This window comes from Gekko japonicus, unplaced genomic scaffold (genome assembly GCF_001447785.1).
Source record: "Gekko japonicus isolate JY-2015 unplaced genomic scaffold, Gekko_japonicus_V1.1 scaffold29, whole genome shotgun sequence".
Taxonomy (NCBI): domain Eukaryota; kingdom Metazoa; phylum Chordata; class Lepidosauria; order Squamata; family Gekkonidae; genus Gekko; species Gekko japonicus.
Genome location: NW_015172003.1, coordinates 807,959 through 835,948, shown reverse-complemented (window position 1 = coordinate 835,948; position 27,990 = coordinate 807,959). Strand labels below are relative to the sequence as shown.

The 27,990-nt window shown below is 42.6% G+C and overlaps 1 protein-coding gene across 2 annotated transcripts in view; it reads right to left on the bottom strand.

Moving 5' to 3' along the window:
• The window catches only part of WBP1L (WW domain binding protein 1-like), a 62,826-nt gene that overhangs the window by 18,321 nt on the left and 16,515 nt on the right, over window positions 1-27,990 (bottom strand). Inside the window, exons 1-2 of one of the 2 annotated variants that reach the window (XM_015420104.1) lie at window positions 10,590-10,784; window positions 1,974-2,076 (exon numbers count right to left, since the gene is read on the bottom strand). In XM_015420104.1, coding sequence (XP_015275590.1) covers window positions 1,974-2,076; window positions 10,590-10,616 — 130 coding nt within the window. In that variant the 5' untranslated portion in view covers window positions 10,617-10,784. Of the gene's footprint in view, window positions 1-1,973; window positions 2,077-10,589; window positions 10,785-27,990 lie in introns of those variants that run through there. The other variant, XM_015420103.1, reaches the window with a different exon arrangement.

Below are 27,990 nucleotides of genomic sequence, written 5' to 3'. Positions count from 1 at the left end.
TTGCTTCTTTTCCAGTTTTTGTACTTTCTTCTTCACCTTTTGGGTAGTGGCGTCCACTTCTTTCACCTTCTCATTCGTTTGAGTCATCATTTTCAGGGTCTTGCTAATCTGATTTTGTTGAGTGGTGATACACTGGGTCATTGATGTCATCTGCTCTTTAAGATTATTCATTTGGTCCAGCAGGTGGCGCATGGAGTCTGCCAAAGTCTTTGCTGGCTCGTTGACTCCTTCCAGTTTTGGGCTCTCAGTTACTTTCGATTTCAGATGCTTCTCTTTCTCCATCCTCTTCCCCGCCATGTTTTTCTCTTTGTTTACTTTCGCAAACTTTTTGAAAGTCTCTGAATATGCTCCTTAACGCTCGCACTCGCCTTGGTAAGTACTCCTTAGCAGTTTTAACCTTTTATGCTTCCGCTCCCCCCCTCAATTGCTGTAAAGTCTATGCGTTTGGGAGGCATCCCTCCCCCGCTCGCCTTATCTTCTGTTCCGTGGGGTGGGGCTGGGGAGCTTCTTTTCTTTTTAATCAATGCTTAACTACTCACGTTCATAATCGGTCCACAGACCTCGTTTACACTCCATTTCACGCTCGATATCCTGCACTTGCCCCGGTCAGCGTCACTTAGTCCATTAGGTCTCTCAGCACAAAGAACCATCAGAGCGGAGAGATGCCTCAATTCTCCAGCATTACACTGTCGAAGAGGCAACCTCTCAAAAGCTTCATGGCCAGGGTTCCTTCAGCCGGGTCCCTGGGGGAGTAGTGAGCCTGCACCCCCCCTCCTTCGGCTGGAGCACAGCTTCACCCCCGGGAGGTCTGGGAGGTGAGTCTGCTAGCGAGCCGCCATCAACTGGAAGTCATGTTTTTATGTTCTTAACCCATCCGCAGGGTTTTCCAGCAAGGCTGTACAATGGATCCCTTTAAATGCTTCTGAGAAGAAGCAAGGGGTGCCATGCATCCCTCTCCCTCCTGAAAGATTTAAAGGGCCCTCCAGTTGATCGGTGGGCCAAGTGCACCCCGCTAATCAACTGAAGAGCCATTTAAATTTTGCAGGAGGGGAGGGAGAGGGGTGCGTCATTATAGAAAATAATGGCAGCCCCACCAGAAAAAAAACTGCCCCACAAGCCACAAAATCCTGGCTACGGGGCTGGGGCATGTCATGTGTACTAGGTGTATCTGGAAACCAGCACTCCTTGCCACAGCCACCTCCTATAAATCAGGCAGCAATACTCAATTAGAAAGCACCACCAAGCTGGAATCTGCCACTTCAGGGGGCAGCACAACTTTACCAAGAAGAGGGTGTACAGCTACTGCAGTCTCAACAGACCTGCCAACCATCTATATCTCTAAATTATACCTCAACTGAGCTTTAGTTTCCTGGCCCTCACCCAGCCTATTATCACCTTCAGACACCTGTTCAAGGACTCCACTGTCTTACCATGGTCCAAGTAGAAAGATAGCTAATAGCTGGGTTTCACTAGCATACTGATGATACTTAACCCTAAAACCTTGTGTGACCTCTCTCAGAAGCTTCATGTACTTATCAAGTAACATGGGAGACACAGTGGAACTTCACAGCACCCCAAAGGATAATTCTCACAAACCGGAGTAGTAATCCCTCTACTGACTACCACCTGGTAGGAGTGGAACCATTGCCAAGTGGACCCGCACATCTATAAACCTGATGACAGGTGCAGAAAGGTTCCACGTTTGATACCTACTGAAGGCTACTGAGCATTCAGAGAGACTCTTCCTTGTTCATTTCCCAATAAAAATCATCTGCTAGTGCAAGCCAGGCAGTTTGTATTCAGTATGTAATATAGACCCGAAGCCTGATTTCTACATTCAATATATTTCATGTTCCTGGAGTAGAATAACCACATCTAGCTTAGAATTCAGAAAGAAAAAAATATATAGCCTCAAGCTGAAATGGCTGTGATTTCAGATTATGAAAAGAATCTATTTTTAATGCAAGACTTACACCAGAGCTCATAATAATAATTGCAGCACTGAGACTGTCCACAGCAATGGCCCGTTTCACAGATATAACTCTGATTGTTGATTCCTATGCAGGTCTCTTTGTCCTATAATGTAAAAGAGAAATAGGTTAGCAACACAGTATTTTAGAAAGTGGGATGCCCTAGGAACTTTAAATATGCAATAAACCTCTAGGTCCTTGCAAGAGATGTATCAACGCAGAGTTTAAATACTTGCTTGTGGTCATAAATAGCCTATGCCCACTTGAAAAGTACTTCATCCTTATTTACAAGACTGGCCCAGAATTAGAAAAACTGAACACCTCCTTTAGCCTAGAATTCCCTGATGACATCACATGGCATGAAATCACTCTTAAGTCAGCCAAAAATACCACCTAACAACATCACCACTATAAAACATAGAGGATAGGTTTAGGATTTGTTCCTGACATACTCAGCATCTAAAAACGAATGCTTATTATGTATAATCACAATTATGTTCTCAGAATTTTCCCAAAAGTACTACTGTGAGGAATATAATTAATAGTTTGAGCTTGCTCACATAACAGACAACATGCATATGGCTCAAGAGAGAGATGTTTTTTCTTCAGTATCTTGAGATACCAAATTTTGTGATCCATTCACGATGTGTGTTTGGAATACATCTCACCTATTTCATTTTGTTGTGGGTTTTTGGCTCCGTGTATTAGTATTTATAGAATTAAAGAACATGATAATTAACGTAAGGCTAATTTAGATCATCAAAGTAATATTCGCTGCCACATAATCCTACTCCGTAGTGACTCTTGCCTAATTAGCAGTACATTTTAAAATAAAATAAGCTTTCCAATAAAGTGTCTTCCTGGAATATTCCTGTATTCCAGGACAGAAGCCAGATCAGCTCTGCTTTATCATCATGTAATCCTCTCTGAAGGCCAACACTTTGGACAGCTAAAAGATGGAAAACAACTATGGCATGAGGTCACCCAGTGGTAAATTACACCCTGCTACCCCCACCCAGGGTGGAATTCAGGGCTAAGACAACATGGCTGTTCTAGCAGTTTTTGGAGCCTTGTCTTACAGCCTTGAAAATAAACGCGCAGCTGGATTAAAGCACTGTAACAGGCCAAACAGACCTCTGATCTAAGTGAAAGTACAATCCAAGAAGACCAAGATAGTGGCAGTGCTACTTCTACACAACCATTCATGTATATGATGTTTTTTCCAACAAATAACAACAAAAGCTGCAATAAAGATGGGTCCCTATTCCAAACAGTCTACAATCTAAAGCATGGGTGGGAAGATACATGAGCAACAAGGGATTCATGTGAGCAAGTGGTGTTGCAGGTGCATAGATTGCAGTGGGGGTATGTAGGGGATAGAGAAGAGAGTAAATTTTGGAGAACTCAAACTTTACTACAGTCCCAGCCCAAGAGGACACCAACAGGATAACGATCCTTAGATACTCAAGTGTTCATTTCCTTAAAGATGTCCATAGGGAACTGGCTGCAGAGTTACAGGGCAGCACATATAACAACTGGTTTGGATGGACAGCAGTGAAATAAGGATGGTTTAACACTTTAAAAAGTTCAAAACATTAGTTTCTTCTTCTAAGAACAGATGCCAATGGTTCTCAGTGCAACAGCTAGTAATGATTTTGGACTTAGCAGTGATACAGCTATCTTGAATGTTGACGTACACAGCAAGTATAGCGGCTAGAGTGTCTGGTGGAGAATGGAAACACCCAGGTTCAAATTCCTGCTAAGATGTGAAACTTGCTAATGACTGGGGGCCTGTTGCACATGTAGACTAACCTACCTTATAGGGAAGTTGTTACGGCTAACACCAGCTAAACTTGCTTGAATGGAGGACAGAAAAACAAAATATATAATTTTTTTTAAACATAGATTATCTCAGCTATCCTTGAACACAATCCTTTCACCAGCATTATATTGCCAAACTGCAGCTGGATGATGAAGTTGAACAAATGCATCTTGTCTGAGTTTATCCAAGTGAGTTCATGGCCAAGGCAAAATTTGAACTGGTTCTCAGCCCCTGCACTATACTTCACTAAGGAGGAGAAGAACAGGTTTGCTTTTTGTTACTATTGAAACAACAAGTTTAAATATATGTGAGTGCTCAACAAGGCAGACAAAACTTCAGTGCATTATCATTAGCACTTTTAATTGTAAAAATCATTAGAAAGCCATGTGCCTTTTCCCTGTATTTTCATCTCAAACTGTGCATTTTTAAAAACACACTCAAAAACACATTTCCTCTGAACACAAAACACCAATAACACATCACATAAATTCAGCTATACTTTTTTTCTTAAAGGAGAAGCATTCTATTTTGAGATCCAGAGACACAGGCATCAGCATTAACATTCCTACCAACACCCACTACCCCAGTTGGAGTTAACACCCTCCACAAAAAGCCAGACATCTGGCTTCATTTTCAAAGAACCCACATCAAAAGCCCCAAGATGTTTCCCCTTTTAGAAACTATTGCCTGCATCCTCTTACACAGCAAAAGGGACACTCCTCCATTTCATCCGTAACAAGAAACCACGTGGACTTTAATAGAGGTTTGAGCAAACTCCATGGCTATGCAAAGCAGGGTAGCCAGATTTCAAGAAACAGAAGAAGGATTTCCTCTCTACTGGGAAAAACATTTTGTAGACACCCTGGCTGCCGATTGGGAAGGCAGTAAAAAAACTACTAAAATGTGATAACCACAATATTCCAACTGACAATAAAGGTGTACCTGGGCTACCTGCAGCCCATGAGCTACCAGCTATAACTGTAGGTCTTTTTATTATTAAAGGAAGTTAGGACAATGAACAAGGCAGTCTGTATTGTCCAGGTATATGACAAAGCACTTTTGAAACTAACCAGTAGAATCAGCTACTGATGGTGGGAAGGAGATGGGAGAGTTTGCAAAAAACATAATGTGTTTCCCTTCACCTTCCAAAGTACAACTCCATATAACTCCAAAGGGCCACTTTATTATGAAACTCAGGACTGCTACTGAATGTGCACTCAACAGGCAAGGCTCTTCTATCACTTGGCATGTTTTCCATGGAACTAGATGTTTTTGCTGGTGGCTAGTAGTTAAAAAAAACCCTTAAAATGTATTTTACAAAGTATTGAGCTGGTCTTTCACTACAGGTGTTCAAAAAGACATTCTACTAGAAAATTATAAATAGCTTTTGGTAAACTTCCGAGATTATGCTTTGTTCTTTAACAAACCATAGTGGCACTGCTATCTACACAGAGAAAACCAACAGTCACTTTAAATATATAGTCCATGTATCTGTTTATTGAGAAGTTACATTAATTTGATTGGAGGTTTCCGGTTTAAGCGTTTTGCCGCTCGGAAGCGTCCCATCTCGCTCTGATGGGGACGGGAGGGGTCCGAGTTTGTCCCGGACCTCCCCGGGGTCTCTGTATGAGACCCTCAGCCTGGGGAGCTGAGGAAAGCCTCTTCCAAGGCGACAGCCAAGGAATTGAGGCTCAACTTATCCCCAAAAGGTACCATCGCCGTGGAGCCAATATGTCGCTTAGAGACGACTGCCGAAGCAAGTGACCATGATCAAAACTTTAAAATGCTTCCAAAAGATCTCCAGGTCTCCAAACTGTGAGTTAAGCAATGCTCAGGTGAAAAAGTGAACGGACCTTGGTAGTAATTGGAAGCGCCTAGTTTGAAGCGTGGAGGGAGAGGGACCCAAGCACCTCCCCCCCTTTTTGAAAAAGATTTTAAAGTGGTTTTAAATCAGAAATAAAAAGACTTAGAGCTAAAATAAGCACATAAGAAGTTAAGCAAATGCAAAAACTGCCAATATATACAAAGCGAATTTAAATCATATAACTTTTGCCTTGTTTTGGAAAACTTACTTCTTGTTGATATTATGGCTGGGATGGAGGGTGCTGGAGAAAAAGCTGGTGACCGGAAATACATACCAACGACTCCCTCTCAGAACCAGGAAGTAACTACAGACTGTTCTTCACTGTTAGCAAATGGACTGCGCCCCCTAATTGAACAGATGACTAACCTCAATGCCAAACTGGACAGTGTTCAAAAACAACTGAATCAAATGGATAAAAGAACCTCAGTAACCGAGAAAACGTTGAAAAAAAATGGAAAAACAGACTGAGAGTATCAACAAGAGAGTAGATGAAGCAGAGAAAAAAAGATCCTCTAATAAAACACAACTAATACAGCTCCAGCTGGAAAGATCTACGTATGTTCTACATTTCCATGGGATCCCTGAAGAGAAGAACGAGGACTTAAAAGAACTTTTGGCGGAGGCTTTGGCTCCATTAATGGATTACAAACAGGAAGACCTAGTGAAAGAGATGGATGTAGCCTACAGGACTTACCCAGATTTTATAAAGAAAATAAACTCCCAGGGGAAACCTATTTAAAATTCACGAAACGATCTACCAGAGAACTAGTGTTAAAATCTACAATGGAAAAACCCTTAAAAATTAAGAATGAAGAGATAAAAATACTAAAAGACATTCCCATTGAAAGAAAATGGAGGAAACTATACAGGATGCTTACTCTCACTCTGCAAAAAAAGGGAGTACCATATAGATGGTTATTCCCGGAAGGACTGAGCTTCAACTATCTGGGTAAAAAATACAAAATTGACTCTGTTCCAAAAGCCGAAAAATTTATGGACCAAATGTTTAACTCAAAATATAAGAATAAAGAAAAGAACTCAAAATCAGATCAGGAGGAAGTAGAAGAATCCTACTCACAGGATTCAAAAAGCACTACTTCCACGTCACCAGAAACATTGGAATCGGAGAAAGGAGCAGCCGTTCCCAAACTCAAGAAAATGAAGAAATGCAGGAAGAAAAGACTCTAAAACAAGAACAACAGTTCTTAAAGGCAGAACTTGTGTTAAGCTATTAAATGCATATTCTTAAAGTAATACTGTAATGAACAAACCTGTATACCAAACTTGTAACATTAGATTAATAAGCCTTACTTTTAGCTAATTAGATTGTGACATGTATTAGCTTTCCTTTCCCCAAATCCAATGGATTAAATAGTTTAGAATAGTAGATTCCTTTCCCCATCAAGTAGTTTTTTATGTATTAGTTTGCCCTCTTCCCATTTCCCATAGCTATAGTGATAGGGTTTTAGTTTCCCTTCTCCTTCCAACTTTTAGTTGTAGTTTTTGTAGTTTATAGAAAATGCAAATAAAAAATCCCCTTTGGGGGGGCATAAAAAAAAGGGGGGGAAGAATTTACATGAATTAGTGCTATTCATTCTAGCAACACTTTCACAATATATGCTAACCAAATGCTGCAGCTAATGAATTTAGAACACTATATCCCAAGGGGTTTAAGTACCTTAAAGGCCAACATAAATGTTAAAAAATCCTCATCATTTAAATTATTATCCATGTTAGCAGCAGGGATCAGCATATATATGGTATTAAAAATATTTATGGCACTAAAGCATTTCCATAAACAGCTACTCTTCCAGTGCAATTCTAAACAGAGTTGCACCATTCTGGAGGTATAAGAACATAAGAGACGCCAATGTTGGATCAGGCCAAAGGCCCATCCAGTCCAACACTCTGTGTCACACAGTGGCCAAAAATGCCAGGTGCCATCAGGAGGTCCACCAGTGGGGCCAGGACATTAGAAGCCCCCCCCCTGTTGAACCCCCCCCCAGCCAAGCATTACACTACATCACATTGGTTTTGGGCTATAAGAAAGAGCACCAACCTGACCATAGCCTTTCAGCAACTTTTCAGTCAGTGTAGCACAGGCAGCTGAAAATTTCTGCTCATACCACTGCTGATTATACCTCTCTTTGGTTTCACCTTTGCTATCTTGAAAGATAACATAGTACAAACTTGTGCAGAATTATTACTTCCCTTTCCTAGTTCTTTGCCTTTGCTCTCAATGACATGTGAGGGAATCTGGACAAATATTTTTCTGTGGCTTCAGAAAGTTCATTATATTATAATTTGGGAACCATGCTTCAGAGTAGTCCTTGACCTATATACCTCGGAAATCAATACTCAGCTCATGTTCAACATGCTACATTAGGCACATGTGTGAGACAAAGGAGGCAGCTATTTCTTTTATGTATTAACATGATAATAGAAAAACAAATATCACAAGTAGGGAGCAGAAGGAGCAGCGTAAGCAGATTTAGCCACCACTGAAAGGAATCAAGCTTTGCTTTTGAATATTTCTCATAAGATTTTCTGGTTCAGTCAGATTTTTTTTTTAAATAAAGTGTTCAGAACCAGCTTGAGACACTTCCTACCAATGCAAACCTCATTCTTTGTGCAATACTTTAATTCAACGTAACAAGTATCAATATTTCATTGATATTTTATGAATTCATATGTGCAGTATGGCTTTGTCACTGAAGTGCCTAAGGCATTAGTTTCATTGCAACACCATTAAATAGTTCTCTAGTTTGTTCTGAAGTACATTATGTCCTCATCCAAGGGGGAAAAGTTAGAAAACAATTTTACAGCAGGTGTTTTGAGTTAGACTTCCAAAGGTAGCATCTGGTGAAACTGCTTCCCATGCTTTAGATTAGTAAGCCCAGACACATTGGAATAAGATCGAATTATTCATAATTCTAAAATAACAAAAGTAATTATCTAAAACTGGAAAATCCAGACATTTTAATACTGTAGCGCTAAACCAGCACATGTAAATACACAGTGTGTACTACTTACAATGGTTACACAGTATAAAGTTGTGCATATTGGACAAAACCTAGTAACCATCAGCTCTAGCAGACAAGTTTTGTGCCGTTTGGTTCTCAAGTCAGAAAAAAAAATGATATTGTACAAACCTGGTTTGTATAAATACAAAATGCACTATGTTTCTGTTCTGAAAGATCTTCTAGGAAATTTTCAAATTTTATTGTAAGGAACAAAAAAAATAAGCTAAACACTTAAGCACAAAGTGTGCAATTATAAACTAGAGGGGCAATGAAAGCTGGAGCAAGGAGGGAAGAACTGGGGCCAGAACTGCCACTTCACCAATTTAAGCTGGCCTGACATGCCACCTGGCTGCTTTACCCTGGGTTCAAGTTCAGTATCAGGCAATGGCTATTTTACAAGTTTGTATACATTTAATATATGAAAATGGCAAAATCTGCTTTTTTCCTGCTGGGAAAGATGGCAAATATACTTGGGGCTGTGGGAAGAGGGGGCTTGGCCCTATTAACAACAGCCAGAAGCAGACACTGCACAGTGAGGATGAGAAGGCAAGTGATGAAAACTACCCACAGGAATATCAAGCAAGCTAGTTTAAGACATCAGATTATCACCCCTGGGACTTCTCTCTTCTGTAACAAGAGTTTGAGAGAAGCTAAAACAAGAACAGTCAAGAAGGTGCCCAGCAAGTTTCCTTTAAGGGAGATGCGCACAAATTTAAAGTATTTCCCAAGTCACACAGCTCCCTCTTGCTGACCTAACTTCTACAAGGTCAGATGGCTCAGAAAAGTTATGCCACCTTTGAGCATTTCTCAGGAGCCTCAACATTTTATGTCTCAAAACTGGAATTGTTCTGCTATTAACCCACCTCGCCACAGTCATTCATACCCTCCATTAATACTGTAAAATACAGCAGTCTTAACTTTAATTAGGACTACACAAACAACCTTTATCTAAAGTTTATTCTGTCTACCACAAATATAATGGTAGCTATAGTTGTCAACTACAAAGGTCACAGTACTAGAGGAAGTTCTCTTACATAAAGATATTTTAGATTTAAGACAAAATAAGATTGGAAATCTGATTAACTACAGATTAAGGCTTCTTCATTTTTCATAAACAGTATTTTATTAGAATTAATTTTCACTGGAAGCATTAAATGACAAAAAACACTGAACAACCCCCCCCCCCCAATGATTTTTTGGGAGTCTCTTAAAGTTTAACATTAATACACCCAAATAACTGCGAAACTTCACTGGCCATTTCCTGCATAATGGCAGATTAGATGGTAGATGCAAGTAATGATACCATGGCTCCTGCACTAGGCTATAGCTTCTGTGTAACAAACTGGCTGTACCTTCTGCCAGCCAGGGAGCAGTCAGGTCAGTTGCTACTGTTTCACATTCCAGGCTATATTAGCAGCTGAAAGTTACGAGTATTTTCATACAAAATGCAAGATTACTTAAAAGTACAAACATTCTTAACTCAGTGAATTCCTGAATAGAAGATGGTTGGGGTTTGTTCTGTAGGGTTGCTTTCTTTTTGTGCTTTAAAAGCAGAACTCTGTCTGAAGCCATCCAAACAACAACACACAGCCTTCTCCAAAATGAGCTAATTAAAAGCTGTAAAAACATACATTTCCACTTTGGAACCTCAGAAGCAAGAGGTACAAAAGAATAGAGGGAATGTAGGGGGAAGCCCCTCTTTCATAGGGACTCTTATTCCACAACAGTTTTGTGCCCTCATTTGGAGCTCTGCTCCATATTAAGAAAAAAAAGTACTTTTCTTCTAGAACACATAACAGGGAAGACCGCTGGGTTGATTTCATTTGAGTGGCTTCTCTTGACAAGGCGAGAGATGATTTTAAAAACCCAGCAAAACCAATTAGAAAAAACACAAACCGAAAACAAGTTACCTGCCGCAGGCCCAAAAGGAAAGGCATTCTGCATTCTCATAATCCACACTAAGGCTTTAAACAAAGGAATTTCTAAAATCCCGCAATCATCATTTCCTCATCTGATATGGGCAGGCAGCATCCGCAATCCTATTTAAACCATTTAAACCAGGGCTTCCTTGGCTGGGAATGTTAAGTAAACAGGGTCCCAGAACACAGTATGCACTCACTCTGCCTTGTCTGTGTCTCTCTCTCTCTCCCCTCCCCGTGACCAATCTCAGAAGCAACAGAAATGCTGTAGTGTTTGCCAAGGGGGAAGTGACATCAGTAGCAGCACGGCAAGGGGAAAAAAAGCCTCAGACAGCTGCTGATTAACAACAAAGACAGGCCTGCTGCCTATAAGAAAATGCATAGCTGTTGGCATAACAGAGAGCATTTAAATGGAAAGCCGGAATAAATGGCTAGCTTCTCTGGCTATTAGAGGATCGCTCCAGAAGGAATAAGCAGCCAACTTGCACTTACATTTAGTTATTCCAGAAAGGGGAGGGGGGGCAATGCTTAGTTCTCACTTCCAAAAGCATTTTTGAAGCCAGATTATTGAAACGAGAAACTGCATCATTTGGTGTCACAATGGCTTATTACTGGCTGGTTAATTCTTGAACATGCTCACTTACAGATCGAAACGTTGGAACCTACCTGAAGGTTTCTTCTCTTCAGTGGGGCAAAGTCATTCAGAATGGTTAGGTCATGCCTCCTCCAACTCTAGGCAGGGCTATTCAAATTTTACTGCAAGTCTTACTGGCTGGATCTAGCCCAGGGGTGGCCAAATTTGCTTAACGTAAGAGCCACATAGAATAAACGTCAGATGTCTGAGAGCCAAAAGACATCAACGCACATGTTTTTATTGAAAAATATGCACATTTGCACATTAAATGAAGGAGACAAATGCCTTCTCCGAGCCAGCCAGTCTGCCGGTGTGGCAGGGCTTGGAGAACATATTTAACTTTAGATGTGGAAGGAGGGGAGAAAGACAAAGAATAGTGGAAAGAAAACAACTTTAAATGTGTCCTCCAAGCCCCCAATGCCCCCATGCCAGCTGGCTTGGAGAAGGGATCTAAAGAGGCAAATGCCTACTCCAAGCTTAGCCCAGGGCTTTGAGAACACATTTAAAGTTAAAGTTGCTTTCTTTCTCTGCTTCCCCCCACCTTAAGCCTACCCGGGGAGGGGAACACTGGCTGGGGAAGGGAAGACCGATCAGGGAGGCATGCCTCCCCTTCACTTCCCCAGCCGCCCTGCCAGGAGCTGCACAATATGTGTGAAAGAGCCACATGTGGCTCCCGAGCCACAGTTTGACCACCCCTGATCTAGCCTGACCCCTCCAGTTCTCAAATAGCCCAGTTCCAAAACTATTTGATTTTTTAATTATTACTATTGAGGGGGGGAAGTGAATGACTTTACTCCACTGAAGAGAAGAAACCTTCAGGTAGGTTCCAATGTTTCATTTTCCTTCAGTCATTCAGAATAGCTATGTACCAAACCCACCTTCCAGGGTGGCAAATGTCCTGCTCCTCTGTGTCTCCACAACCTACTGCAACATGCTTTGGCCAAAGGCTGCATCTGCAGAACTCATCTGTTCTATACAATAGTGCTTCAGGAACGTGGAGAGAATAGACCATGTGACAGCTCTACAAGACTCCTCCACTGGAACCCTCAGAGAGGGCAGCTGAAGATGCTGCTACCCTTATGGAGTGTGCCATGATGTTTCTCAGAGGTGGCAACCCCTGCACCTCATATGCCTTGCATATACACAATCTGACCCCTGAGCAATCATGTATGGACACCTTCCTGCCCAGTGATATGCTATTGTGAGATACAAACACTGCATCAGATAAACAAAAGTCCTTTGTTCTGATCAAGTACACGCGCAGCGCTCCGCGCACATCCCACTTGTGCCAAGTCTTCTCCTTAGAATGCAGAATGAAGGCAACACCCGCTGTTGACTGACAAAAAAAGACTATGTTAACCTTCAGAACAAATGAAGGATCGGTCCTCAAAATTACCAAGTCTTTCTGGAAATTACATCGTTCTCTCCCCATAAACAGGGCTGCTAGCTCTGATACTCTCCAAGGTGACGTCACCGCCATAAAAAAGGCGACCTTCCATGATAGTAGCCTTAACTTCAGGGGCTCAAATGGTGCTTTAGTAAGCGCTTGCAACACTTTTGAGAGATTCCATGCCTGGAACCTGTGCCTCACTGGTGGAGCTAGCTGGGTCGCACCTAGGATAAAAGTCTCACATGTATGTTGGATGACAATTTTTGTAACCTCTTGTGCTCCAAGACTGCAGCAAGAGCCGAGACCTGCCTCTTCAAGGTGTTGGGTCTGAGCTCTTTCTTCCAACCATCATGAAGGAAAAGAACCACATCTTTATATGAAGGTTTTAGCGGATCCAAATCTTTGGAACGTGCCCAACTTGCAAATGTCTTCCAGGTGTGCCCATAGATACATCTAGTGGATGGTCTTCTAGCTTGCACCACAGCATCAATCACTTCAGATGGAAATCCAACTCTCATTAGATCTGCTCTGTCAATCTCCATGCTATCAGCTGTAGCCAAAGAGGATCAGGATGGCAGACCAGTTCCTATATTAACAGACCCTGAACTACAAGGAGTCTCCATGGGGGACATACCGACAACTCCACCAGTTCTGAGAACCAGGGTCTCCTGGACCAGAACGGGGCTATGAAAATCACCTCTGCCTTTTCCCTTCTTATCTTGTTGATGACACTGCTTATCAAGATGGTTGGTGGGAATGCGGAGAGTAGACCCTTCAGCCAAGAATAATTCAGGGCATCTTTGCCCTCCACCCTGGAATCATAGTACCTCAAGAGAAACCTGGGGATCTGGTTGTTGTCCTGAGACACTAATAGGTCTATGACTGGAGTCCTGAAACACGCCATCACCTGGTGAAACAACTCAACAGACTCCACTCTCCAGGATCTAGGTGCCTCCTGCTCATCCTATCGGCCTTGAGGTTTACTACTCCCTTCAGATGTTCAGCCTTGATCTCTGTCAGATGACTTCCTGCCCAGCAAAACAGGAACTCAGACTCTTTGAACAGGGACTGAGATCTTGTGCCACCTTGCCGACTTACATGTGCCTTGGCTGTGATGTTGACAGTCCAAACCAGCACTCTCTTTCCTACTAGAGGGTGACGAAGGACCATAAGTGCTAACCTGATGGTTCAGAGGCGGACTCCAACCAGTTGATGCTTTGAGGTAGCTCCTCCTGATTCCACTTGCCTTGAGCCATCTGCCCCAAGCAATGTGCCCCCAAACCTCTTGTGCTGGTATCTGTTGTCAGAACTAGGTGGGGACTCTGAAGAAAGTTCACACCTGTTTTCAGAATTGCAGAGACTGTCCACCACCTCAGAGAGCTTTAAAGATCTGTCTGTTTTACTTGCCTGTGCCTCTTCCTCCTTATGTCCTTCTGAAAGGGAAGAAGGAGCCACTGCAAGGGCCAGGCATGGACTTGAGCCCAAGGCACCAGGTCTCACAGAAATCAACAGCCCCAGTACTGTTGCCAATTGCATGAGATCCACTGACTTCATCTTGTGGATCTTTTGTACTGCTAGTACAATATTCTCCTATTTCTGTCAAGGGATAAATACCTTGGCCATCCCAGTGTTTATTTTGCCCCCGCAGAGGTATCAAAATCCTTGTGAGGGTGAGATGACTCTTTTGGTGGTTGATGAGGAATCCGTGAGCCTGAAGCACCTGCACTGCCTTCTTTTTCTCTCGTCTCCTCCAAAACTTTTTCCAAAGCACCGTCCCCAAACAGTAATCTGCTCGAAAACCTCTCAGCCAAGAGGTCTGATTTTGACAGTGTGCCCACTTTCAGCAAAAAGGTTTGATTTTGACAGTGTGTCTGCTTTCCAATGATTTAGCCAAAGACTGTGACGTACCACAATGTTCACACCTTGCTCCCTAGCACAAAACTGCACTGTATCTTGGGAAGCATCGGAAGCAAACGCCACAGCCCTCTTGATTTTTAACAAGGACCGTGTGAGCGTAATTGGATCTATCCCATGTTCTCACCCACATGAAAGGTGGTCCCAGTACCTGGGGTGCTGCACCAACTCACCTCATTGCCATGATTGGGGGGGGGGGTCCTCACCACCCAATGAGTCCTGTGGAGTTCCTTGCTGCCTGGAAACTTCCCAGCACCTTGGGAAGGAGCCTTCCCTCAGCTTCTCCACCAGACCAGCTGGAACAGGCTGGCGACCATCAGGAGGCTGCAGCTGTGTCGCTGGTTTGATCAGAGATGGGCCCGAAGCTTCGGAACCCTCTGCTCCCAGGCAAGCTTGTACCACAATCAGGAGGTCCGCCTCCAGCCCACCCCCGTTGCCCAAAGCTTCAGGAGGAGGAGGCCTCTCCCGCACCGACTTTTTCCTTTTCTTTGTTCCCAAGGAAGCCACTTTTCCTGTACTCTTCTGTTTTTGCCAAAGTCTAAAGGCCCACTTAACTGCAAATCCGCAGAGCTAGGCACTGCCTCTGCCGGAGCTGCAGGGCTCTTAGGACTGTAGGGGTCAGCCTAGATCCAGCAAGTAAGATTTGCAGTAAAATTTGCTCAGCCCAGCCTGGAGCTGGAGGACGCATGACCTAACCATTCTGAATGACTTCCCCCATTGAAGGAGAAGGTCACATGTTACATACAAGAGACCAGTTTCACACGACCTTTTCCAAAACTGGCTTTACATTTGTTCTGGCAACAGGTCACGTGAATAGGTACACAATGCATCCAGGCTCCAGAATGTGCCCCCTAAAAGCAATGTTAATTCAAACTGGGTTGACAAAACGTCCTCAACGTTTGAAAGACAAGGTCTGTTAGGTCCTTAAGCAGTTGGCTGTAGCAAAAAGGAAAGAAAAGAAAGAAATTGACAAAACCCAATAATTCACCCTACTATCATCCATTACACTAAATATTCACAATGCACAACAGCTCTAAAGAGCAGAGCTAGTAATACGCTCAGATCATGGATCATTTACAACACAGTGTGTTTCACATACCATCTTACTTAGAGCACAAGTACACCCCAGAGAAAGCAGGGAGGGGAAGAGAATTTGTAAGGCGAACCAAAAACAGAGTTCTTGCTTCATTTTATTTACAGTATTTTAGCCTACATCTCAAAAACACTCGAAATACTCATCTTGATGACAAAAACAATTTAAAAGTTAAAATCCATAAAAAATTACCAACATATATAATTAAAATTAGATGGCAGTGTTAAAGTCACCCCCTCCCAAAAATAATTCTGCTTCACTTAACTTGCAGAACCTCAGCAACTGGGAAGCCATCCAAACAACTTGAGGAAGGTTATACCATAAAATAGGAGCTGCTACTGAAAAAGCCCTACATTTACCAGCAAGCATCCTACCAACCATACAGGTCAGGGGGATAACCAACTGCTCCAAGGAGCACAGCTACCACATGGGTTGAGGAACTGCTCCTAATAAAAGTTTGTTTCACTGACTCTACAAAAGCCTACCATTATTCAAAGCTTTGAAAAACAGATTAAGCACATCTGGAGAAATATGATAGCCATGAAGCACTCAATTAAAAACAAATACAATTGAATGTTCCTCCATTTAAAAAAAATCTATACAGAAAAGCAGCAGGTCAAACCTGTCCATGAAAACCGGGCCTCAGCCATGTAAGACATTCAAGACTATTATACCATCACCTATTATTACTGTCAAAACTGGCAGTGGCAAAAACTTGAGGGCAAGTTAAAGAGTATTGCAGGCTGGCACCTTATTCATACTGAAAGATTTGCCTGTTTTCCCAAGAAATTGCATCTCAATCCATATGGAAAGCCTCACTGCCTATTCCTAACCCTATCCTGAACCACAGTATGAAGCTGATGGTCCTGGAAATTTCACATGCTAATGAGTTCAAGGAACAAACAGCAAGTTCTCAGTTTTAAGAGACACTATCAAGAAACTGATGCTTATTACAGATCTCTTAGAAGTTAGAACAACTATAAACTATTTTATAAACTATAAACTGAAAATTCTTTCAGGACCTCCCTTCTCAATACTCTCTAAAGAAAAACCACTTCAAAAAGGTAACAATTTCTGTTTCCAGGGGAAAAGATAGATGTACCTGGGCAAGGTATAAGTCAGAACTGAAAGCCTGAAGATACTACAGACAAATCCTTTGTGAGGTACACATTAAAAAGAGAACAGTCCTGGTGGCACGAAGGCAGATGGGGATGGCTATTGTTGGGGGGCTGGGGCAGGAGAACTATGGGGAAATTTGCCACATGGAAACCATGCTGTTGCACTGTATCAGCAGCTGCAGCAATGAGGGGAACAACACCAGCCTGTCCCCATGTAGAAAACATCATTCTATGAGCAATTGGGTACAGCAGGTTCCACAGCAACAGAGATGTGAAAGAAAGTGATCTAAATTTAACTTTGCTACACCTCTGCTTTAAAAGTTCAGCAATCTTTTTTGTGCTTCTCTTAAATCAGCAGCTGTTCTCGCCTGTCACAAGCCAGACAAGAAGCCTTACCACTCCCATGTCAGGACACACTCAGCACATATCTACCAGAGTCTGGGAACTTTCCCCTTCTGTTTGGTCTGCTAATTTCAAATTGCTTTAGATAAAGAGTTCTGCAGAGTTGTGAAACGTTGCATAAGATCCCAATAAATTCCTCTGCCTTTAAAAGTATCTGAAGTGCTACTTACTCCCCTTAAAATTACTAGAATTCCCTGGGCAGCTTACACCAATGGAAAATACAAGAAATAAATTAAGTTAAAACCAGCAGTGAAATACATAATACATATCAACAAATAAAACAACCCATTCCAAACACCCAGGGAAAGGCGGCCTAAAATTCTAATTAAATAGAGAGCTACTATAAGAACATAAGAGGACATAAGAACATAAGAGAAGCCAATGTTGGATCAGGCCAATGACCCATCTAGTCCAACACAGTCACACAGTGGCCAAAAATACCAGGTGCCATCAGGAGGTCCAGCAGTGGGCCCAGGACACTAGAAGCCCTCCCACTGTTGCCCCCTCCCCCAAGCACCAAGAATACAGAGCATCACTTGCCCCAGCCTGAGAGTTCCTATCTATACCTTGCAGCTAATAGCCACTGATGGAGTTCTGCTACATATGCTTATCTAATTTCCTCTTGAAGCGGTCCATGCTTGTAGCTGCCGCCACCTCCTGTGGCAGTGAATTCCATGTGTTAATCACTCTTTGGGTGAAGAAGTCCTTCCCTGTTATCTGTTCTAACCCGACTGCTCAGCAATTTCATGGAGTGCCCATGAGTTCTTGTATTGTGTGAGAGAAAAGTACTTCTTTCTCAACCTGCTCTATCGCATGCATAATCTTATAAACCTCGATCATGTCACCCCTCAGCCATCATTTCTCCAAGCTAAAGAACCCCAAGATCTTGGAAAGGGGTAGCCTTGTTAGTGTGTTGTAGAAAACAAAACAACATTTTCTCTTTTCAAAATTTCTCTTCCTTTCTTCCAACACTTTTCGCTCCCTTTTGCTCTCTGCCTTAATTTCTGCCTTAATTTCTCTCTCCCCTTATTTGTCAGTCCTGGTCTCATTCCTATCCTAACAGTAGTACAGCCCAAACCCTTGCTAATGCTATGAAGGTGTGTGTGTTAATAGCTTCCCATAATCTAGCACAATAGTACAAGGATATTCTACCCCCCTCCCATCCTCTACATGCATAGTAATGGAATGTTACTCTGCTTAGTGGTTACACATGTGGGAAGTAAGAACTCCCCCCCCCCAATTAGATTTAATTACATTTAATTGCACTTATCATTCAGGCAGTGGTTTATTATAGTATCATTGGGACATCTAATATCTCTTTGTAAATGCTATTTTGCTACTGTAGATGTTAAGTTTCATAGTATATGACAAATAACTATATTTTTAGATAGCAAAATCTATCTCAATGATGCCAGTACTTCTCATCTATAAATACAGCGGGACCACGGAGATACTGCACTCAGTGAAACAACCACAAAATATCCCGTGAAATAACTATGTTCAAGGTCTGCTACCACGCAAGGTTTTTATAAAGGCGTATGTTTAACACAATGCATAAATCAAAAACAATACATGAAATAAACGTTCCAGTTAGCTTATGACATTTAACACTAAGGCTGGTGGTCATTTAACACTAAGGCTTAGAAAAATACACAAAAAGCCTTCCCAGTCAGACCAATGAATAGGCTATACACAGTCCATAGATACACTGTGGTCGTCTTGATTTTTTCTGTTGCCAACTTCCAGGTCTGCAAGGAGGCTGTAACAGGCTGGCTGACTTCTCTTGTTGGCAACGAGAGTTTCCACTATGTTTATTCTTCAGAGCCAAATGCTTATGGAACTAATAACAAAGCAAGCAAACATCTAGTGTACAATATTAATAACAGTTCAACAATCAATATTTCCAATCTGGCACCCGACTTACTCATACCGTTTAAACATTCTTCTTTCTCCCAAGTGGGCTCATACACTCCTAATGACAAATGGTTCTTACATGCACTGTCTCATCTGGCATACTTAAGGCTAATTGTATCCATATCATTACTGATAGGTAAAGGTAAAGGTTCCCTTGCTCGAGTAAGGTGAAAAAGAGGGAAAAAAGAAGATTTGGGCTGGAGGTTGGAGCACTGTGGGAAGTCAGAAGGGGTGGGTTATTAGGAGAAAGGGATATATGACAATTTGTAAGGTGATGTATAGTTTGATTTATTGATAAATCCTAGTAAAAATTGTTTAAAATAAAAAAACTAAATTATGACTCTACATACTGTGGATACCACCACTGATTTAACAACTCCACCTTCCCTCCCAGAAAAGAATGGAAAGATGGAAGAGGGGGAGAAAAGCTGGTTTTCACTGAGTAAGGGGCAAACTATAAAAACAAATATCTAATGAGCTCATAAATATTTGAGTGGCAGGGCAGGGAGGGCTTCTGATCTGCTTTAACAAACCCCACCACACAGTAAACAGATTCTACTCCTTGCCAGATCTTAAAACATCAAATGCTCTGAGAAAGAGAAGAACTGACATGGACACTCTTTTAGTACATAAATGGACAGAGTACCAATATAATGAAGATAGGAGTAGCATACTACGAATATAACAAGAGTTCAGTTTGGACCGGACCTGGATATCCCAGGTGGCAAGCCTGATCTTGTCAGATTCTTGGAAGCCAAGCAGGGTCGACTCTGGCAAGTACTTGAATGGGAGACCTTGATATACCAGAGGCGGGAGCAGGCTATATTCAGCCACCTCCCTGAAAATCCTCCAGGCCCCCAGTAGGGGTCAGTCACCAAAGGTCACCATGACTTCCAGGTGCACACACAGTCATCAGAGGTCGTCATGACTTCACAGCACTACAGCCACCAAAGAGCCCAACAAGCTAAACCATGCCATGAGGTGATGACATCACTAAGTACAGCTCTCTTGCCATTTGCACAATGTCTGTAGATATGCATCAACTCTCACTTCCAGGTAGAATGTTTTTACCATCACAATTGACAGTTACCTGCTTTGGAGAACTTGCATCTTAAACCTGATTCAAAGCAATAGGCTGCCATATAAACATATGCCACATGTAAACATCCACCTACTACACAGAAACAAGCAGCTGTCGTGACCCGGCAGCATCTCCATATCTCACCTTCAGAAGACGCACAAAATTTTAATTAGATGGAAAGAAAGCTGAGTGCTTTCACCAAACTACATTTACCAGTTTTCTTGGGGCTTTTCCACACAGGGTTATTTTGTTTGTGGTAACCCCATATTGCCTCAGTTCGTCCCCTGATTTCTGCATGCATTTTTGTGCCTTCAGTTTCCTCTTTCCCAGTACTTTTGATACCACTTCTACCCTAATGTTTTTCTGGAGGCCAATTTTGAGTCAGTTTTTTTCCTCATGCATAATGTTTCTGTCAGTTTTCTTTGTTCCAGCCAGCAATGGCTCCTAGCTATGGTGACTAACGGGAATTTCTACATTAAGGCAGTAAACCTCTGAATGCCAGTGCTAACAGGCAATATCATAGGAAGGCCTTGGTGTCTATACACAGTTTCTTGGCCATCCAGGGCAATCGGTTGGCTACTGTGTGAAACTACCTATGCCACACTTGGAAAGATTCTTAAAATAAAACAGAAAAATAGGAATAAAGTTAAGGTAAGCATTCTAAAATATTGTACTTCAGAATAAAACCAAGACAGGAAAAATAGCTCCATATACTGATTCAAACCACTTTACTGGATTAACATAAAATAAGTATAGTACAGGATAGAAGTACAGAGGTATAACTGAACTGACACCTGTAAATGGTAGAATGCAGTAAGATCTTATCACTACATAGGCAAGCAATACCATGCCCTTGTTAAGGCCTGGCAAGGCAATGATACTGAATTTCTTGATGAATGCTAATTAATAAATTTTCCCATTGGATTTTCCTTTAGAAGTTCCTTTGCAGGATAACAGTGATATTTAGATAAGCAACAGAAGGCTCTGGAATATTAAGATGTTTACCCTACTGGTTTCTGAATGCAATAGTTTTAACAAGATTTGTGTCCATTTATTCTTTTGCATAGAGACAGACCCAGTTGTCCAAGTTAGAGTGTATGATGCAATGGAGAATGAACAAGTGAATGAGCCCAAAATGTTATAGCTTCTGTGATTACATTCTGAGCACAAAGCAAGTATCTAGATTTGTTGCAAGGTCTGGTTCCCCAGTTGCCTCTGTCAAGTGACTTATGCTTGTTGGTGAGAAGTTGTTTTAGGGCATGAGAGCTGCCTATAAGCAAGAAATGACCTGCCACCCAAGGCTTGTGTGACAGAAACAATATTAACCACGATAGGCTGGTGGTCATTTTTTCGTTAATTAGTCTTACATACATAATACACAATGAATCTTTTATTGAATAATACATACATGCAGTGGTGATCTGTTATCTATTTTGAGCTGTCTTGTAGTACACTGTTTCTGTAGAACAGTCTGGCTTTGTTGATCCATTTCTTTAGTTCATTGGGTGGGTACTGTAATTGTAATACAGTATTATTGTTCTTCCATTTAAAAATTGCTGTTTTTTAGGATTGTATGTTTTTAATTTACTCTAAACAGTACAAGACAGATACATTCCTATCACTTTATTTGTGTACACCAAATGTAATCTGAGCTAGCAAGTGTCAATGATGCCATTGCTACAATCAGTTACTTTCAAAACAGTACCAGTAAGCACTCTGATACAGCACAGTCTGCTGTCAATCAACATCCATGGCCTTGCCAGAGCACTGAGATCAGACATGGCCCTATGTTCCAAAGGCCTTAGAGCAGTGCTATCATCTTAAATCTCAACTTCAATAATGAGATATACAGAATGTTTCCAGGACAAGAGATGATTTTCTGCATGAAATCCAGTCAGGAGACAGTATGCTTTTTCACCCAGATTTCAGGGATCCCCCAAATCCTTCAATACATACTTCTTACATCTGCTGATCATGCAGTTAACTTGCTTTGGGAAATATGCTAAAGACTTGTGAAGACAAAGAGCATTTGTACAACTAAGAATGACAGGAGTCACAGTCATTTATTCTTTGGATAACATTTAACAACATATTTAAGCATTGTAAAGTTCCTAGGATTACAAACAAGCAAGAACTACAATACAGCAAATGCCGGATTCTCTCCCACTGAAATGAAGCTTAAAAGTGTTTATTAATAGTATCAAATGTGTTTTAAGTTCACAATAAGGACATTATAGATCAGACTACGGAATACTTAGACATTTAACCTTGCAAATTCATTAGTAGTATCAGGGCCGGCTCACCCACTAGGCAAACTAGGCCTTCGCCTAGAGCGCGAGCCGGCCATTGGGGCGCAGGAGGAGAGACAGGGGCGGCTGCCAGCAGCCTCTCATAGCCCGCAGCCCGGCCAGGGCAAGAAGGGCGGGGGAAGGGGGCCAAGGGGAGCGTGGTGAGGCAGGCAGGCACGCAAGGAGCCAATCCCCGGGCCGCTGCCGAGCCAATCAGCGTCCCCAGTAGGAAATTGTGCCGCTGCCACCAGGCGAGGCACTCCTGGCTGAAGGCGCTCCTCCTCCTCCTCAGGGGGAGAAGCAAGGGGCCCCCACCGACCGGCCAGCCTGCAGAGCTGAGTGGCAACGAGGGGAGGGGGTGCATGGTTGGGGGGCGGGGGGCAGGCAAGGCACACCTCCCCCCCTGGCCTGCCACCGCCGCTCGTAGTGTTTGGGGGGGAGAGGTGGGGCTGGCCAGCTCTGGAAGGCAATCCTCCTCCTCCGCAGGTAGCGGGGGGAAGGGGAGGCGAGGGGCCCCATCCAGCCGGCAGGGCTGGGTGGCGGTGTGGTTGGGGGGGAGGCAAGGCAAACCGCTCCCCTGTACATTAAGACATGATTTGCATTTCTTCCAGCACCTCTAGACTTCCCTTTGAACTGCCAGCAGTCTTCCCTGTAAGCTGAGTTACATGTGCTGGGTGCACTGATTTTCCTCTCAGCGCAAGGGTAGTGGGGGCCCTCCTTCCCACTTAGCCCCCACCTGCACTAACTATAGAGGGTGGCTGCTCCCAGCAGCCTTCCTTCCAGCAGACTGGAGTGACCTGGGAGCTACTGCTGTCACTGCCAAAGCCTGAGCCACCTTCCCACTGATGCTGCTGCACCCAGCCATCCTGCAGGTCTGAGCAGTGGCGGTGGCAGAGCTAGGCTTGGAGGTCACCTGGCCACCAGTTAGTGGGGAGGATGGAGGTCGGGAAGGGGAGCCAGGTGAGAACGGAGATGTGTGTGTGGGAGGTCAGGGGTAGGGGATCCTTGGGCTGGCAAGACGGCCTGGCACTCCTCTGTGGCCTCCCACCGCCAGTGCCGTTGGCGAGTGGCTTGCTTTCTCCTGCAGCCCGGTTTAAACTGGATCACATTGCTCTGGTGGCAGAGAAGATCCTGGGCTCACTTTCTCCTGCAGTCAGTGCTGTGGGGAGGGCTGTGAGGGGCCCCTCTCTTCCTTCCTTCCCTCTCTCCCCATCTTTATTATGCCATTTAGATATGAAGGCAAACATTTTCAAAGGTTCCACCCAAAGGTTCCTTCCATCAACTCTTTGTGGCTGCCATTTTCCTCACCATGCCACTAGAGGGCTTTACAAAAACATCATAGCTGTAATGGTATACCAAAAAGTTGTCCATGGCACAGCAGGGAAAAATGCAGGGCAAATACATAGAAAATTCCTGTGTGGGAAGCTCTGTTGTCAATGCAAATTCCTCTGCAGCAGCAACAGATGTAAAACGGAGAATCCTTGCCACGTGGCTGCAGCCCTGAAAGCATTCGGTGTGTTCAAATTTTGTACACCTATATCCAGACATCCTCCTCAATTATTTCTTCAGCCTCCAACAAGGCCTGAGAGATCCATGGTGTAGAATGCCTATTATTCTGGCTGAAACTTTCAGTCCGTCAACAGGATATGTCTCTAGCTGAGCAGTAAGCATTTAACTAGTACGTGAACCTGATGTTATCATGGGCATTTTTTATTGTATTGTGATTTGTTTTGTATTTGTATTTTGCTTTCAAACGGGATTGTGACTGCACCACCTAGAAAGGTAGCGGGGTGCATTTTTTAAAATAGGTCCAAAGTTTGGAAACAAAACTACATATTCTGTTAACTAAGAAAAAGAAACGTCACTCAGAGGGTGAAAGAAAGGGGCAAAGTATTGAGGTATCCTTTACAAAAATGGCAGTATGGCAGTCACACACTTTAGTTCTGAGAATCAGCTACTCTTTCCTCCAATAAACAATGGCACTAATCCAAGTCTTTGTTGACAGCCAGTGTGGTATAGTGGTTAGCGTACCAGATAATGATCTACAAGACCAACTTTGAATCCCTCCTATACTACAGAAGCTTACTGAGTTACCTTAAGATAGGACTGTCAGACCCCCAGTCAGGGCAGGGGTCCCACCGATTTCAGGGGCTCCAATCCACCACCAGACAACTGGCCAGTGGGGGAAGCCCCACCCCTGAACAGCCCCCTCCCACAATGACATCACGTGGATGTGATGTCAGCATGCTGGGTACATCACACAGCAACACTCTAGCATTTTGGCCAAAACTAGAGTTTTGATGAAAATGCTAGAGTGTTGCCATGCGATGTGGCTGGCATGATGACGTCACTTCTGTGTGACATCATCACACTGACAACATCACACACAATGATGTTGCTCCACCCCCCACCCCCCCGCTGGCTGGCGAGCCAGTCACACACTCGACCTAACCTACCTCACAGGATTCTTGTGACTATAAAATGGAGAAGGGGGGGGTGATGTAAGCTGCTTTGGGCCCTATTGGAGATAAAGGTGGGATATAAATTGAAATAAAATTATTTTATTCATCAGTCTCTTACAGTGCCACAACACTCTGTATTAATGTTAGGCCAGTATTACATGCTATGCAGTTTCAGCAATTTTAAAAAATATAATGCAGCCACTGGGGCAGAGGGAGACCAGCTATCTTCCTCCCCAACCAAGCTACTTTTACCCTACTAGGAAAAACGTACAGGTACTAGTGCCCAGGGGGCAGAAAAGGGAAGATCCAGCCAGAAAACTGACCAAGGGTTAAATAGCATCCTTCTGTTCTGAACCTTTTCTGCCATTCTCCCACCTTAATTTGCTGCCCAACAAGTATGTAGTACAAAATTTTATATCTTTTTAAAATATATATATATTTTTAAAAAATCATAGAACCATACCCAATGTTTAGTTCTACCTTTATAGAACATAACATGGCAACTCTTAAGTTTTTGCAGAACAAAACTACTCCATGTGCCATTCCTAAAAAATATTATTAAAGACTCATTCTTAAAGATCTTTCTAAAAAGAATGTGCCCATGATTATTCAAACATAGATAGTATTAGACATATCAAGGCTATGGTAACCTAGTTATTTTTCTTCAGATGAAAGGGCTCCAGCTATTAGTCAAAGGAAAGCAATAGAACTTTGTGGAGGCAAATGTGTTCACAAAAGTATATGTAACTGTAATCTGATAATACTGGTATGTCAAATTTACAAAAAAAATAGGAAAAGTTAATTTATAGGAACAAGATTTACTGAACTAAAAATAAGGCATTGGCATGATAATAGTAGTTTTGCTTATATGAGAAGTCTCCGACTATGATAAGGCTCCATCCAGTCCACCTCACTATCTTGGAACAATTCACACTTCACACAACAGATGAAGTTGCCATGACTAGTATATCTCAGCAAAAGATACTGTTTAAAGAGGAACCACATCCATAAACACACAGGCTCACATAAAAAAATGTAACAAGCCTGCTGTGTGTTGACTAGGGCTAAGCCGACCTGAGGTGGCCAAAGTTTGTAATTGTTCCTCAGGAAACATGAAAAGCCAACATCATTGATCTCACAAGGGGGGGAAATCATTGGAGAAGGAGAAACATGTTTTCTATGTCCTGGCAACTAGGATAATGTTCTGTTCTGTAATGTAACAAAACTGGGAATATCAATCTAGATGTGTACTAAGATATGCATGAGAAAGCACTACGAATGCAAAAGCACACCTGAATCCAGAGTCTGTGCCCCTAAATGTACAGATCTTATGCTCCATTCTTGCACAATTAAAGCCACATTAGGACATCAGAGTCAAGGCAAAACAACCTCATTTGCACTCACTCATGTAATCATGTAACTACATCCAGCTGGCCTTGTGGTGAAGAAGGTGAATACACAATCTGGGAGAAAATGGCACCAGAACAGCAGCAACATGCTTATGTGCTAATGGTTTTTTCAAAGACCATTTATGAGAGTACAGTTCTAGTGTCCACCATGAATGCACAAACAGATCTCCCCTTCCAGAGTTATATGTGTTTACTAAGAGACCTAAAATGCGCACCAGACCTCTAAAACACAGTAATTCATTTCAGACATTTATTTTTACTTTATTTCTTAGATTCATATCCCGCCCTCCCAGCAAGCAGGCTCAGGGAGGCTTACAAGGTCACATAAAATATTGTGACAGAGAAACAATATATAAAATTCAAATGATTAAAATGTAAAAATGTTATACAAAAACCAGAGTAAAATTTGCCTCGAAAGTGACATTGGCCACTTAAAGCTAGCTCACAGAACGTATTAGGTTGCTCAGAGAAAATCACAAGGTTCAGATGACAACTCTGTTTGACAGGGGACAAAAGATATCCATAGTTTAAGGCAGAGGTCCCCAACATGGTGCCCACCAAGTGTTTTAGAAAGTGGATGGGTCCAGATGTAGATATATTTCTTTGGCAACAGCTGCCACCACACAGCACAAGGATCTTTACTGCATGACTGAAAGTAAGCCATGAAGGTAAGCCATGTGTATGCAAGAAAGTATTTTAAAACATGCCTATTTTAAAAGGCACCTTGTTAAACAGAGTTTCTGCCTGAAATACTAAGAGATAAGAGAAATACTAAGAACTGTACTCTCATGGGAACAAATATCCTTACTCCCTGATATTTTGTTGGGGGGGGGAGGGGGAGAGAGAGAGAGAGAGAGAGAGAGAGAGAGAGAGAGAGAGAGAGAAATGGCAAGAGAGCTGTACTTAGTGATGTCATCACCTCATGGCATGGTTTAGCTTGTTGGGCTCTTTGGTGGCTGTAGTGCTGTGAAGTCATGACGACCTCTGATGACTGTGTGTGCACCTGGAAGTCATGGTGACCTCTGGTGACTGACCCCTACTGGGGGCCTGGAGGACATTCAGAGAGGTGGCTGAATAAAGCCTGTCCCCATCTCTGGTATTCCTTGGAGGTCTTCCATCCAAGTACTTGCCAGAGTCGCCCCTGCTTAGCTTCTGATGAGATTGGGATTGCCTGGGCTATCCAGGTCAGGGCCCTGCAGCAGCCATTTTTTGGTTGGCTTCATCTGCTGCAGCCTCCATTTTAAGGTTGTGCCCACTACTCTGGGTCAGAATTGTGAAGGTACCTACAGGCTCAGAATGGTTGGGGAGCTCTGGTTTAATGCCATAATGGTCACAGTTGATCTTAAGATTATGATGGAGTACAAAAGAAAAATTTGATCTCTGAAATACACATGAGGCAAGCCCAAATTTACTATCAACTTCCCCAAACATTTCTATAGCTATAAAGTTTCTCTTTTCTTATTTTGCAGGTCATTGGAGTCAGAATCAACAGCAGTAACAATTTTCCTAATTACAGGTTCACTTGGAAGAAGTGCAAAGGACAGCAACCAAGATATGACCACAGGCACTTCCATTTTCCTATCCCCAAACGTTAAAGAATGCCTACAGACGACTATAATTATAAGAAGAGTTGGGAAGCCCAAATTCCAAGGTACAGGTCTTGCAAAAGTGATTTCAGCAAGTCTTT